Source organism: Watersipora subatra, chromosome 2 (assembly GCF_963576615.1).
Source record: "Watersipora subatra chromosome 2, tzWatSuba1.1, whole genome shotgun sequence".
In the NCBI taxonomy this organism is placed as follows: domain Eukaryota; kingdom Metazoa; phylum Bryozoa; class Gymnolaemata; order Cheilostomatida; family Watersiporidae; genus Watersipora; species Watersipora subatra.
In genome coordinates, this window is record NC_088709.1 from 70,755,899 (window position 1) to 70,771,096 (window position 15,198).

Sequence of the window (15,198 nt, forward strand, 5' to 3'; positions counted from 1 at the left end):
CTCGGGGTTCAAAGTTCAATGCTTAAAACATAGACTATAGAGGAATGGGAACTTAGGCATGGAAAACGTCGTCCCGTGACCAAATGACAGATGTGATTGTAAAAGTTGGGCAGAACCCTTTCGAGCGATGCAAATATTACCGTTTTTGGAATGCTCTCTTCCCTCCCTTACTGCGTTCGTTTTTTTTTCTTGCAGCACGTAAAATAATTGAAGATTCGCTTCGTTACATATATGTAATAATCGCTTAAAATACTTGTGTAAACATTTTGTGCAGGTATTATTTTTGTTTTAAAATGCTGTTTTGCCGTAGTTTAGCTTGGGGAACTGACGAGGCGGAAATAATTAAAAAAACACTGAGTCTGTCAGTTAGCACAGAGGTAGGGTTGGTTTGTAGGCAGTATGGGCCGTGTTCACTTACCACCGAAGCTCTGCTTATTTTGGTCTGCTGTTTTGATAAGTCTTATCAAAAATTGTTGTGAAAAAGTGAGGAATTTCTTAGTCATAAGATTACCACAAATTTACTCATAAATTGATTAAAATCATACTCAATAAGTAAAAATCAGATATGGAGCGTGTGTACATTTGTTAAAGCTTTTAGCTACCTAAAGGATGCAGAATAACAAATGTTGTTTAGAAACAAGGCCTAGGCATTGTGCATCAAGTACAGAATTACTGTTTTACACGATTGTTAAAGCTGAGCTTATAAAAGCAAAACTACTTTGGTAGTATTAACAAAATGGAGGCCAAATGTTGCACCCATATGTTGATAGATCTAGTTTAGGGTGTTGCGATCAAGAAGTTGGAGCTGCGAAGTTAAAAAAAAAAATCAGTGGAAGGAGCTAATCAGAGATTTTTGAGGAGTTAGGAGAGACCTAGATCGAGACAGTCCATCATCACTAACCATCAAGCTTATCATCTTCAAGCATTTACACAAGCAAAATCATCATTTTTTTCTGCCATTTACAGGTCAGCTGCAATCCTACACAGCATAACAGTCAGTCAGGTAGAATAAACTGCTTGAACAAGTTACAATTTTAGCTTGATTAAAGAACATGTCAAAATTTCATTTATTAAACATCACCATGTGTAATGCAGTAAGAAAATGAGTTTACCCTGAGCACAGCCTTGTTGTTTTTTTACCTTTATAGTATATACAATAGAATTGGGCAAGAAAAGTTTTACCATGCATTCACATTTTCGCAGCCATGCTGCATTCCCTAAATGGATTCAATCTATTTTCTAAATATGCAGAGCTCAATTACAAGTTTTAAACAATAATTAACATACATTTCTCACTGCTGACAAAACATTCTACTGACCAGATAATTTAAAGTGAATGAATGGAAATTCTAGAAGTGGTAACGCCGACACCGTGTTGGTTTGAATACTGGCTGAGTTGACTTTGGACTGAGCACTGGCTCGGCTGACTGGGACCAAAAACTGGCTTGGCCCAATTAGACCCACGACTGGCCTGGCAGAGTTGAATTGAAGGCTGGCGCAACTGAGTTACATCAATTACTGGCGCAACTGAGTTACATCAATTACTGGCTCAACTGAATTACTCATTCTGGGCGCAACTGCTCACAGCTAGGAAATAACTCACTCGCGCAATGCACTGGGCATTTTGAGCAAAAGTATTTAAACTCTGGTTGGCCCAAGTTCCTGGGCTACTAATAAATGTAACAAGTGATCATATTTACTACTATGTCACAGAACACCTATTCAGCTAGGTTAGCACATTTTGAGTGGATGCAGCTCTGGTTCGCTGCCTTATACCACCATGTATGTCACCCAGAGTCACAAATATGCTAAACCTACTCGTTGTCTGCTAAAAACCTCATGTGACTGCAAATCTTAAATGCTGACCTATGGTATGAAGTATAAGGAGAGAGCAGCAGATTTTACCAGTGTTCTATACTAACTAATATGCTAATATTTCAGGTAATAACGGTTTTGGTGAATGAATTTTAAAGTTTTCAGAGCCAAACAACGCAAGAGCAGGCAGTAGCTTTAGTCGTTGTTATGTTGATGGCTCCCTTTTTCCCCCCTCCCTCTCCTGATCTTGGACTACATCCTTTAGTATTGAGTTGACCTTCTCCTTAAGAGACCTTTTTAGGGCCACCACTTTATTCAAGAGTATAGTTCTTCCAGAAGTTGCCATTACTTTCAAATTATTAGAAATCTTTTAAAGCATATTATAATTTAGTGCCTGCTGGGTTTTACATATTGTGACTATGTCAATTTTACAACACATGCCTTAAACTCTAGAGATATGCGTTGGCTATATTAGATGTCTCTAAGTTATGAAAATGTGTATTTTAAAAACTTTTTTGGAATTATCGTACTATGAGCTAAACACAAAACAAATAATAAAAAAATAAACAAAAGCATGTTAGCATGATAATTTGTAACAATAAAATTTTCACACGCCGTTTTGATTATCTTTTCAACTCAAATCAAAAGAACTAGATTTTCCAAAAGGTGTTTTAGCATACATGATACTAATATGTTGAAAGTTTGACTGTAAATACCTAAATTCGCTGTCTGTATTTCAGTTCATCTACTGCGTACAGTGTCTGTTGATAATAAAATTGAGTCGATCTAGTCTTTTATGATTATGCCACAAAATATGTGCTTGTCATAGATGGTAAGTTATGTTGAATTGACGATAGACCCAAATGGGCTAAACACATGCATTATTAGATAAAACAGTGGTCAGGGTTTCCCATTGTTGCAGGTGACACCCCCTCCCCACAATAAAATTTCTTAGAAGTCTCAGCTTCCAATAATTTCCGATAAGAGTTCAGTATCAGTCATATGTGTACTAAGATAATTACTTTTACTCAGGCACACGTCAATATCAGAAGTGGTTACTTTATTCACTACTAGGAGGACTTTTATTTTCTCTATCAACAATCTATCACTTTGCTCTGATCGCAAAACACGCTCTGACACACAACACGACAACATGAACTGAAAAAACATTTACATTGCGGCTTAGTTTAATTATATGTAAAACATCTATTGTAGTACTTCTTAAATACTTTTCAATTGATACAAAATTCTTTTTCAGAACAATGCAGTAGCACTAGTTTTGTTACGGCACTCTGAAACACTTAGGTATTGCATGCTGTTTAAACCACAATCAATGCCTGGTCTGTGTGTATAGTGGATGCTCCAAACCTAGAGGCATGCAAAGAATGAACTAATGAACTTATCCTATTGCATTCAAATAAAATCTCTATGTATTTATTTTCCGTCGCAACCTTTCACCCTGTTTAAATTCATGCTGGAGATTGAACTTTCACTTACCAATGAAGCAGCTAATTTAATCCTTTGGAGACATTGCATTTAAGTCTAATCAATCCCCAATCTAAAAATTTGTCTTTTATTATCTATCAAAGTCGGGCCCAGTATCAACCCCAGTATAGCAGTTGGAAATGAAAGGTGAAATATAAAAGTTATAAATTGTAACAACTGATGTCAGCCAGCTGTTGAAATTTATCTAATCCTGACATAATGTAAGTTGGGATTAGCCGTCATCAGCATCAAGGAGATATCATCATTCCTTGCAGCCAATCAAGTTTTAACAATATGACAAAAATGTGTCAAAGTGCTTGCTGTGAATTAACAATTGCCTAAGAATAAGCAAGTCATCAAGATTTTGATGAATTTTTTGCATTAAAATTTAAAATGCTCTCAGAAATATTACTGCAGCATTTGGTAAACTTACATATTATATGTTCTCAAGTCGAATGTTCTTTTCTCTAATAATGTGAGACAATTACTTGAGTTACAGAAAGTGTACAGCCATGAAGAGCTGCTTAAGTTTGTTGACTCTAGTATATCATGACAGAGTAGCATTTGATCTCTCAACACTTTCAGTTACATCATTATGTCTATTTATTTGTACACTCAACACTTTGCTGTGTTTATTGATGGTAGTGTTTAGGATTGTTTTTACTTCGCTTTTATTAATCTTTCAATGGTTTGTTGCTAGAAGCTCAGATTTTATGTCATCTTACATTATAACGTAACAATATAACGTAACTAACATACTGTTAGCTAAAAAAGAGACCTACAAAGTTTCAGTAATACTTTCCCGTTTTTATTCAAAAAAGTTTTTACCGAGTTAAAATTTAGTTGCGGCCTAGTTCTGATTATCTTAACGCTTAGTTCATATTTTATTAGCACATTTAATTCTTTGTTTCAGATCATTTTGCTCATGCAATGTAATAGGCCATACTTCGACATCCAGAATTATTTGTGATATTCAAATAAACAGCACAATGAATATCATAGGCGAAGTATGCTGTAGGAAAAGTAAAAAGCCTGAAAATGGTACAAGTTTAGTAATAAAATTTTACAATCAATATATTTTTACTAGGGATGAACATTCCTCCTGATAACGATCGCAATGATCTAAACCGAGGACCCCCTGATGCATCTGTAGCTGGATTCCTTCAAAACTTCCTTGGTCAAATCATAGATGCCAACAGAGAATGGACTGATGCTAAGGATTTGGCTTTCCGCTTCACTGTTCCTCTTTTCAGCATAGCCGCAGTCGGTAGTTATCACCTTCATAGGAGACACTTACCTTTGTGTTGATTCTGTTACGATTGACAAGTGTCTCCGTGTTACCAATAGTGTCCTCTGTCAGAAATATATAGTTCAAAGGAAAGTAGTGTGTAATCTATGCATATGATTATAACTTTATATTGGCATTTGTGATCGTCAACAAATCGGATGTTTTTCATTATATACTAGAAAAAATAAAAAGACAAAAATCAGCAAAAATCGAGTGAGTTGAACAGAGGTGTTATAAAGTTGGTAATATAATAGTATTTGTGGAGGAGTTGGAATATCAATTTGAAGGCTATAGTAACAGAAAGTTGATAAACTGATACAAACAATGGTGTACGAGGTCTGATCCAAAAGTTCCCGGAATGAAGTTGTATACTCGTGCATACTCGTATGTAGTATTTTGATGCCACAAAGTAGAAAACAAATTTTTGTCATATGTGTGGAAGGATAAATACAATTATTCTGGGCATAGTTTATGCAGGATTTTTAAACCTGTAACACAAATACAGAAATTAGCAAGTTTGGAATAATAAGGCAAACTGTTTAAAGATTTGTGGTGTGATGTCAGTACATAAGTCTCTGTATAGATTTCTGTACGAGGAATATTCTCTTCTGCTGTCAATATGATATGGCAGGGAAATATATATCAATGCCATTGATCAGATGACAATGCATAAGTTGAAAAAAGCAATGGTGCTATCTTTCTGTTTATGAAATATCTACATTGCCTTCACAAATGTGCTTGATGAAAGCTTGCTGCAAACATGATCAATATGTTTTAACCATGTAAGATTGTCGCTTAGGATGAAGCCAATTATTTCCTCTGGTCTCCGTAACAGAATTTTATCTCCACATATAAATAGTCTTTTTTATAAAAACAGGTGATTCTGCTACTTTTCTAAATGAAACTCCTCAATTATGGTGTCAGGAAGTAGATTTGAAAAATTGGTGTGCTCATTTCTGTTACAATGAAAATTTTAGTGTTGCGAATTTTTTGATTTATTATGAAGTCTTAATTCCATACGAGGTAGGTAGGATTGGGTTAGGTTTACGTGATCAGCTGATACTCTGTGTTACAGCCATGTTCAATCGCTATATGGAGAGCAGGGATTGTCTTCTTCGTGAAGAAGAGCGCAGTCTTAAACTTGCCAAGGCTAAACTGGAAGCTGACAAGAAGGCCTTTCAAGCTGAAAGATGTTAGGCCTGTTCTTACCTTTAATATTCTAGTAGTCATTTGTAGTCAATCTTTGGCAGTTAAATTCTATCTGAATGTTACAATATCCACTACTCAGTTAAAATAGTTGATGTCTAGGACAGAGTACTTATCTAATCATAGATGAAATCTCTATGTAATCATAGATAGAATATCTATCTAACCATAGATGGAATATCTATCTAATCATAGATGGAATATCTATCTAATCATAGATGGAATATCTATCTAATCATAGATGGAATATCTATCTAATCATAGATGGAATATCTATCTAACCATAGATGGAATATCTATCTAATCATAGATGGAATATCTATCTAACCATAGATGGAATATTTATCTAATCATAGATAAAATATCTATCTAACCATAGATGGAATATCTATCTAATCATAGATGGAATATCTATCTAATCATAGATGGAATATCTATCTAACCATAAATGGAATATCTATCTAACCATAGATGGAATATCTATCTAATCATAGATGGAATATCTATCTAACCATAGATGGAATATCTATCTAACCATAGATGGAATATCTATCTAACCATAGATGGAATATCTATCTAATCATAGATGGAATATCTATCTAACCATAGATGGAATATCTATCTAATCATAGATGGAATATCTATCTAATCATAGATGGAATATCTATCTAACCATAGATGGAATATTTATCTAACCATAGATGGAATATCTATCTAATCATAGATGGAATATCTATCTAATCATAGATGGAATACAGTTGAAAAGTCTTTTGAAATAACCATAAATCGATTATTCTTTAGAAGCCTTCGTAACTAGTCGAGGGTTTGTGTAGAAAGCCTAACAGAAATTTATAGATAGATCACAATTCTCTCTTTAAAAGTTATGATAAACTTACCGTTATGGATTATTTTGAAAAATAATTTTGGTTTCACTGTTTAAAAATGGTAACACAAAGTTGAAGATGGTTATGATAAAAAACTCCTACTTCAGCCGAAAATGCAACTTTGCAATAGTTTTGAACGTTGCATAAATTTTGTGAATTTATGCAACGGTCGAAAATTTATTTAGCGTTTCGAAAATTTAGGCGTGTTTGGTTTATTACATCTTACAATATTTACCTATATGTCATCTCGCAAGCTGAAATATTAATTTTATCTTTAATGAAAACCTGCCAATGAGAGGGGCTTTTTTGTAAGTTCTTCAGAATGAAGATCAGGCTTGACATTTGGCTAATTGTCTGGAATGTAAGATAAAAGTTGTATATTATATCAATTGAGTGATTGGTTAATAACCTTCGTGTTTAATAATAATATCCTTTTGTTATAGTACTTTTGTAATATTTAAATACATTAATCATTGGTAACCATAAATTGGCTATCAATAATGATTCTAATATAGAGAAAGAAACGATATGTAAAATGTCTATCACATATACAGTTCTTCAATATTAACTCTCTGTGCCAATATGGCTGGCACAGAAGCGTATTCAAGTCTAACCGCAAGCTATCAGGTGGTGTAAACACAGGTTTAGACCAGATGGTAGTCGAGTCAATGACAATTTAGGCTGGAGGCTTTTGTAGAGGTCATAGTTTAGCGTAATCGACCAAAACAAACTGGAAATTAAGGTTATTCCAGCTATTGGCGCAACTTGGTTTGTCGTATTTTAAATCACGATTCAGCACATGTTTTATAAAGATATAGAGTGGATAATTTATTTTCTTATAATATGCTGTCTAAGCTAACATGAGCACTGATTGTTCTTGAGCATGGCTGAAGTCATTCGGGGGTAGCTGTTGAACTTGCCTGCTTTCTCAACCGAATTTTATAGTGTCTTTTTCTCCAGTTCTGCTGCTGTGAGAGCAAAGAAGTAATGGATGCAGAAGGTGCAATCTTATCTTGTGTTTGGTTGATTTTTTTCATTTCATTTGTTCAACAGTATTAGTTGTGGAATGCTGTCACTTGAAACTGTAGATTGATTAACCAATCATACTTATACGTGGTTAACCTGTCAATCACCTGCCTGACAAAACAGACATGAAATTCCAAAATTTGAATGAGGTGCAACTGTTCCTGAGTCAATGCATTTGTAAAAATAGTTACGGGGCAGAACATTCTGTTTGAATCTGTAGTAGGGATTCTTGTAGAGTTTTACTAACAGTTCATTTTTCTGTATTTTACGTTTCTGTAGAATCTTGTTTATGCTGCGCTACATCAAAATCTGCTAAATTTGGTCAAATGCCGGAGTTGTCTTACTATTCCAAACCTTCCTGCATATTGCTGAGCATCTTTAGGTTTAAAGTGTGCTATCATACTAATTACACACCATACTATGTCATTGTGTTTACACACAGCATGCCAGCAATGTTTTTAATCAACCGGTCGATAGTTTATTATTTAACTAAATATGTGTGAATAGTATTCAACCCAAAAATGGTAGAATTTCTCATTTGCCAGATGTTAAAATGTGAAAATAGCTTAATTTTCCAATTTTTTTAGCTGATCTAGCTTACCGGCAGTGCTAAAGAGGTGACTCAACTGCTTTTCACACAGGTTGACAGCTAGTTACAACTATTTTAGCGTTGCGGCTGGACAGGCCGCTAACGAATGTAATAAGGGAGCTGATGGCTGAGGGAAACAAGGAGTCTTACAAAGCAATCAAGGAGATCAACTCCCTCGAGGTGATGATTAAGGATATTTTGAAGATTAAGTGTAGTCCGACAACTTCAAGAGAACAGCGGGAGCCTATTGAGAAAGCCCTGCGCGCTAAGTAGGTTTTCAGTTTATTTGTTTATGCTCATTGGCAAGTCTGGTTTGCAATATATCTTGTTTGAATGCCATGCTGATGGTAAATTGATATGACTTGTGTGTTAAAATTAACGTTGGCGTGGTCATTCGATAAAATACAAACAAAGTGTTTGGCTAGGACAAATAATCCATCCTATTGGACCAATGTGAGCATTTGAAACTCTCTGTGGGTGAAGGAGTTACATTATATTGGCTATTTGTAAATTAATTTTAGTACTTCTAAACATTGGATATGATATAGCCCGTTAGCTATATAGCCCGTTAGGTAGCTGTGTCTCGACATTCTTATGAGTCACAAAGAGTCACCTGATTGGAGGGAACTTGGATTTGCTAGTAGTTGACTAGTTATAAAGTTACCCCTTGACATCATGCAATAGTGTTGTTGCCGTTCTAATGTGAAATTGATCGATTCGGCACTGTTTCTTAACGCCAACTATTGACTCTAAATTATTCAGCTCCAAATGTGTAGTGCCCACGGTCTGGCATCTCTCAGTATTATTATCATTATTATTACTACTATATTTATTACTCATTGCCAAAATCACTTCATATAGAATTTTTCAGTTTGTACATTCAGTTTGCTGATTTTTCCACTCATCAAAAAATTTAGAAGAAACCATATTAAGCCAAAGAGATAACCTTCAAGTCTGTCACATTGGATATTTATTTGTCTGATGAGGATCAGACCGGGATTTTTTATTTTGTATTGCAACTAGCATTTTTGTCAAGATATAGGTTTGAATACTGCGCCAGTATCTGGTTAAGATGTATGGATGGCGTCAATGAATAGAGTTCTCATTAGTTGATATTCTCTTTATTTGTTTAATTGTGCCAATAGTGGAGATTTCCTCCAAACACTAGTAAGACTTGCCCAGTCTAGGTAGGTGAGATATATTAATGACTAGCTGTTGTGAATCATATAGCATTTGTTAATTCAAATGTTCCTTATGGTGAGAAGTAGAAAAACTTGCACACTTTCAAATAACCCTTTGAGGTGGCCTTGCAAAGCAACTAGTGACCAGTATTAGAAGCTAAAGCGTCTATATAAACTAAAGTCATGGATAATCTCACAGCTTGTAACGAAAAGATAAGCTTGTTTGTTTAATGAGAGATCATAAGATTGCTTGTGGCAAATCTGAAACAAATACTTTCTTAGTTTAATTAAATCCATGCAATACAATAATAATATTTACTATAATAAGAGCAGTGTCTGTCCGTCTGTCCGAAGTCACAATTCGAGCGTTAAAAAAAATTACCTTGCTTGGGAATTGAACCCAGGTACTCCTGTTCACAGGCTGCCACCCCAACCACTACACCATTCATAAACCATCACATTGCCGTACTACTAATTAATTATGCGCATACTGATTACTCCTTACGATCTCTCACGGTTCATGGCATTGCCAAGTATACTATTAATATTTAACAGTATTTATAATCAATATAATAATATTTATTTTTCATTCTATGCCAAAATTATTTGTTTGTTTCTGATCTAAGCTGTAGATCTAAGCCAACAGCGTTAGAACCATAAAAACTAGAGCCAAACCTTCGGCGTAAAAATGTTGACACCAAAATATCGATACCATAACATCGGCACCAAGAAGCGATAAACCAATTCCAGTGATCTGTTATTTACTAGTTATTTGTGATTACATAACTAGCAGTTCTCTAAAAGAGTTATGAGTCTATCTCACCACCATAAGTCATGACTATCACCTTATAGAATGAGTCGGAAAGACTTACCTTTCCTGTTTTTAAACTTGGAATAATTATTGATGTGAAGATCTGACCCAGTTTAGTCATTTATATGTACGTATATGTTAGTGTGAAGCCTGTGGCCAGAGAGTTGATAGTCTCCATAGCAGGCTCTCTGATGTTTAATATCACATTGCTTGAACTGGATTAAGGTATGCAATCATCCAAGGCTAGACATGGTCTGTGCTATTCTCACAGTGCATGTATTTTCATACTAAAGCGGTCCACGGGTTTATATTATAAGTGGTTTATGATTTGGTTTATTATTCTAAAATAAATTGATGTATCGTTAAAAGCTTTTTTGATTTTCATTTCATTCACGTTATCACTGGCCTAGCTCACTATCGAATCTATTTTGAACTTTTATCAACAACTGATTGTAATCACATGTTCTTATAATCCCAGAGTTGGGTTAAATTTCATAGAATGTGTTTATTATCTCATATCATTACTGTTCTCCAATTACTGTTACCTCCTGTCAAATACTAGGCGCAATTCTGCTCTTCCATTCTAGCTAATAAAGGCAATCAAACACAATTATTGTTCGTCGTATTTTTATCAAACCTAACTTCTCTCAAACACAATATATCTCTTTTCAAAGTTTTCCACACTAATCTTCTTTTAGCCACACTAAAAAGGCTAAGTATCTACTAGCTGTGTACTGTGAAACTGAAGTCATCGAGGAGCAATAGTCGTATAGTTAGTACTCCGCAGGCGCTTGCTGTAAAGGAGCAATAGTCGTATAGTTAGTACATCGCAGGTGCTTGCTGTAAATGAGCAATAGTCCTATAGTTAGTACTCCGCAGGTGCTTGCTGTAAAGGAGCAATAGTCCTAGTTAGTACTCCACAGGTGCTTGCTGTAAAGGAGCAATAGTCCTAGTTAGTACTCCACAGGTGCTTGCTGTAAAGGAGCAATAGTCCTATAGTTAGTACTCCGCAGGTGCTTGCTGTAAAGGAGCAATAGTCCTATAGCTAGTACTCCGCAGGTGCTTGCTTTAAAGGAGCAATAGTCCTAGTTAGTACTCTGCAAGTGCTTGCTGTAAAGGAGCAATAGTCCTATAGTTAGTACTCCGCAGGTGCTTGCTGTAAAGGAGCAATAGTTGTATAGTTAGTACTCCACAGGTGCTTGCTGTGAAGGAGCAATAGTTGTATAGTTAGTACTCCGCAGGTGCTTGCTGTAAAGGAGCAATAGTCCTATAGTTAGTACTCCGCAGGTGCTTGCTGTAAAGGAGCAATAGTTGTATAGTTAGTACTCCACAGGTGCTTGCTGTAAAGGAGCAATAGTCCTATAGTTAGTACTCTGCAGGTGCTTGCTGTAAAGGAGCAATAGTCCTATAGTTAGTACTCCGCAGGTGCTTGCTGTAAAGGAGCAATAGTCCTATAGCTAGTACTCCACAGGTGCTTGCTGTAAAGGAGCAATAGTCCTAGTTAGTACTCTGCAAGTGCTTGCTGTAAAGGAGCAATAGTCCTATAGTTAGTACTCCGCAGGTGCTTGCTGTAAAGGAGCAATAGTTGTATAGTTAGTACTCCGCAGGTGCTTGCTGTGAAGGAGCAATAGTTGTATAGTTAGTACTCCGCAGGTGCTTGCTGTAAAGGAGCAATAGTCCTATAGTTAGTACTCCACAGGTGCTTGCTGTAAAGGAGCAATAGTCCTAGTTAGTACTCTGCAAGTGCTTGCTGTAAAGGAGCAATAGTCCTATAGTTAGTACTCCGCAGGTGCTTGCTGTAAAGGAGCAATAGTCCTATAGCTAGTACTCCACAGGTGCTTGCTGTAAAGGAGCAATAGTTGTATAGTTAGTACTCCGCAGGTGCTTGCTGTAAAGGAGCAATAGTCCTATAGTTAGTACTCCGCAGGTGCTTGCTGTAAAGGAGCAATAGTCCTATAGTTAGTACTCCGCAGGTGCTTGCTGTAAAGGAGCAATAGTCCTATAGCTAGTACTCCACAGGTGCTTGCTGTAAAGGAGCAATAGTTGTATAGTTAGTACTCCACAGGTGCTTGCTGTAAAGGAGCAATAGTCCTAGTTAGTACTCCGCAGGTGCTTGCTGTAAAGGAGCAATAGTCCTATAGTTAGTACTCCGCAGGTGCTTGCTGTAAAGGAGCAGTAGTCCTATAGTTAATACTTCGCAGGTGCTTGCTGTGAAGGAGCAATAGTCCTATAGTTAGTACTCCACAGGTGCTTGCTGTAAAGGAGCAATAGTCCTAGTTAGTACTCCGCAGGTGCTTGCTGTAAAGGAGCAATAGTCCTATAGTTAGTACTCCGCAGGTGCTTGCTGTAAAGGAGCAATAGTCCTATAGCTAGTACTCCACAGGTGCTTGCTGTAAAGGAGCAATAGTTGTATAGTTAGTACTCCACAGGTGCTTGCTGTAAAGGAGCAATAGTCCTAGTTAGTACTCCGCAGGTGCTTGCTGTAAAGGAGCAATAGTCCTATAGTTAGTACTCCGCAGGTGCTTGCTGTAAAGGAGCAATAGTCCTATAGTTAGTACTTCGCAGGTGCTTGCTGTGAAGGAGCAATAGTCCTATAGTTAGTACTCCACAGGTGCTTGCTGTAAAGGAGCAATAGTCCTAGTTAGTACTATGCAGGTGCTTGCTGTAAAAGAACCTAAAGCAGTTCTCAGAGAAATGAAGACTTTTAAGATTGTTAGATTCATTAGCCTGCCATGAATTACGGTTCAATGTTTAGATATGTTAGCAGTAAGTAGGCGTTTTAGTTACAGCTTTGTGATACGTAATTTAATCGTTTAGGCAATTTTCAAGGTGGACCATTTGAAAACCGCTACCATTTAAAGATATATCACCAATCGTATAAACAATGTAATTGTGTAATGGTGATTTATCTAAGACCTGACGGTTTCCAGAGAGCAATACTAAAACACACTGACCTTCTAGTCTTATAATACGCTCATTTCACGACCTTTCATACACACTGGCATTCATGAAATAAATGTTTATAATTATCACAAACACAGAAAATTTGCTTTTCAAGGTAAAATATCAAAAATCGTAAAAAAATAATATCATAATAATACTTAATGATATTGAATCATCTAGTGATTTTTGGAAATCGTGAAGCTCTAGTTTTAATTTTAAACTGTTTAATTTCACTGAAATGATGCTTTTTGAAAAAATTATTTTTGTTAGTATTTAATAAGCTAGAGTTCTAAGCTTTTTATCGTCATTAACTTACACACACACTTAGCCTAATCTAGCTTACATGTTTTCAAATACGGCTCCACTCTAAATCCAACTGTAATATTATTTCATTATAGAATAGTGTCGAAAGGATCTCCTTTCGATTCATATGGAAACTTGAAAGGACAGATGCTTGAGGACACAATGGAGATACTGAAGAAGGATGTGGCGCACTGTGACTTTCCTTGGCCGATTGGCAGAGGAAACAATGGTGAACTGTACAAGGTCTACCGTGAGAACTGGATCCTCCGTGTCGAACTTGAGAAACATAAACATGTCTTAGAGCATTTGAAGGGTCTGTTTAGAAATGCTTAAAGACTTAAACTCTGGTCAATTAATACTTTTTCAACAGACTTTTTTACCTGCTGGACTTGTTCGCTAGCCAATAAATCGATGCTTCGTTGAACACAAAAGTTTCAAAATTTTGAATTGTTTGAACTCGCTCTTTTCCTAGCTTCATTAGTGTCGCCTTGTTTAAATTTTCTCTTATCCCGTGTTGATCTAGTTTTTTTATTAAAGGTCAGAAGGTCAACAGCAGTCGGCTTACAATATTCACAAAACAGTGTATGTAAGATGCTCCTTTTGGCTCGAAGACCACACTCAGTGTTGTTTTTAAATAACTACATGGGATATTTGATAAATTGATTTTGTGAAGTTTCCACCAGTTTTGATTTCTTTTTAGGAATTCTCTTTTTTTACTTTGTTCTATTTTTTTCATTTATTATTGATGTTACATCGTATAGGAGATTTTTTAATTAGATTTATGCTGTCTCTTTGCATTACTTGCATCTGAGTTTTCAGTTTTTATTGCTACATATATCGGTACACCATTGCTGTCACTGCGGTAATACATATTGTATGCATACTTTTTTTCTATTTTTGGAAGCGAAAATATGTTGTATCATTAGTAGTTCATTCTCATAGTTGTACTTGTCGTCATCTGCCTTTTCTAAAGCATATGTAGGTTTTTGCTTTTTAGTACAGCTATTACTGGTCAGCAGTAAAAATCCTACTGTTGTTAACACTACAACAGCCACTATGTGTCACTGTAACTAGTACTACTACTGGTATTACTACTACTATTACCAATACTACTGCTTTCACTACTACTATCACTACTACAACTGCTCTCATTACTACTAGTACTCCTACCACTGCTTTCACTAATACTATTACTACTACCGCTGCTATCACTATTACTACTACCACTGCTATCACTAGTACCACCGCTATCACTATTACCACTGCTATCACTAGTACTATTACTACTACCACTGCTATCACTAGTACTGCCGCTGTGACTAACCCTAATACTACTACGATTGTTGCTACTCATCTGTCTATGACCAGTGTCAGCCAACATTTAGTAAATAGACTGGCAGCATGGCTACTAGGTCTACAATTTATAGATCTGGATTATTGCACAAGTTCTGACAAAACATTCTGAGTAAAATATGTACAGATGCTTACAAAAGTTTGAGCAAGAATTTTAACGTAGTTAACTCGAAGTTGTCTTCTTAAGGTTACTAGTCTGTGTAAGAGCAGCCAACTCCTTAAAAAGGATTTGGGAATTTTGAAGGATTTGGGAAACTGAACAGCTATGCATAATGAGAAATAGGAAGCATTCAATTTATTGAAATGGGGAGTTG

The 15,198-nt window shown here is 35.9% G+C and overlaps 1 protein-coding gene across 2 annotated transcripts; it reads left to right on the forward strand.

Moving 5' to 3' along the window:
• The first annotated feature begins 200 nt into the window (after positions 1–200).
• LOC137387699 (uncharacterized) lies at positions 201–14,515 on the forward strand. Of its 2 annotated transcripts, none has more exons than XM_068074188.1 (5): positions 201–274; positions 4,388–4,567; positions 5,664–5,780; positions 8,373–8,562; positions 13,627–14,515. In XM_068074188.1, the coding sequence occupies exons 2-5, from the start codon at positions 4,390–4,392 to the stop codon at positions 13,862–13,864; spliced, it is 723 nt and encodes a 240-aa protein (XP_067930289.1). In that variant the 5' UTR covers positions 201–274; positions 4,388–4,389; the 3' UTR covers positions 13,865–14,515. The 2 variants fall into 2 exon arrangements, with proteins under 2 accessions (XP_067930289.1, XP_067930290.1); XM_068074189.1 differs by lacking the exon at positions 201–274 and adding an exon at positions 348–377.
• Positions 14,516–15,198: the final 683 nt, after the last annotated feature.

What these genes read in the sequence shown, in the direction of transcription:
- LOC137387699 (XM_068074188.1), top strand. Translation starts at nt 4,390, where the DNA reads ATGAACATTCCTCCTGATAACGATCGCAATGATCTAAACCGAGGACCC. An exon ending in TTTCAGCATAGCCGCAGTCG is followed by an intron (nt 4,568 to 5,663) that starts GTAGTTATCACC and finishes TCTGTGTTACAG; the next exon opens with CCATGTTCAATCGCTATATG. An exon ending in GGCCTTTCAAGCTGAAAGAT is followed by an intron (nt 5,781 to 8,372) that starts GTTAGGCCTGTT and finishes CAACTATTTTAG; the next exon opens with CGTTGCGGCTGGACAGGCCG.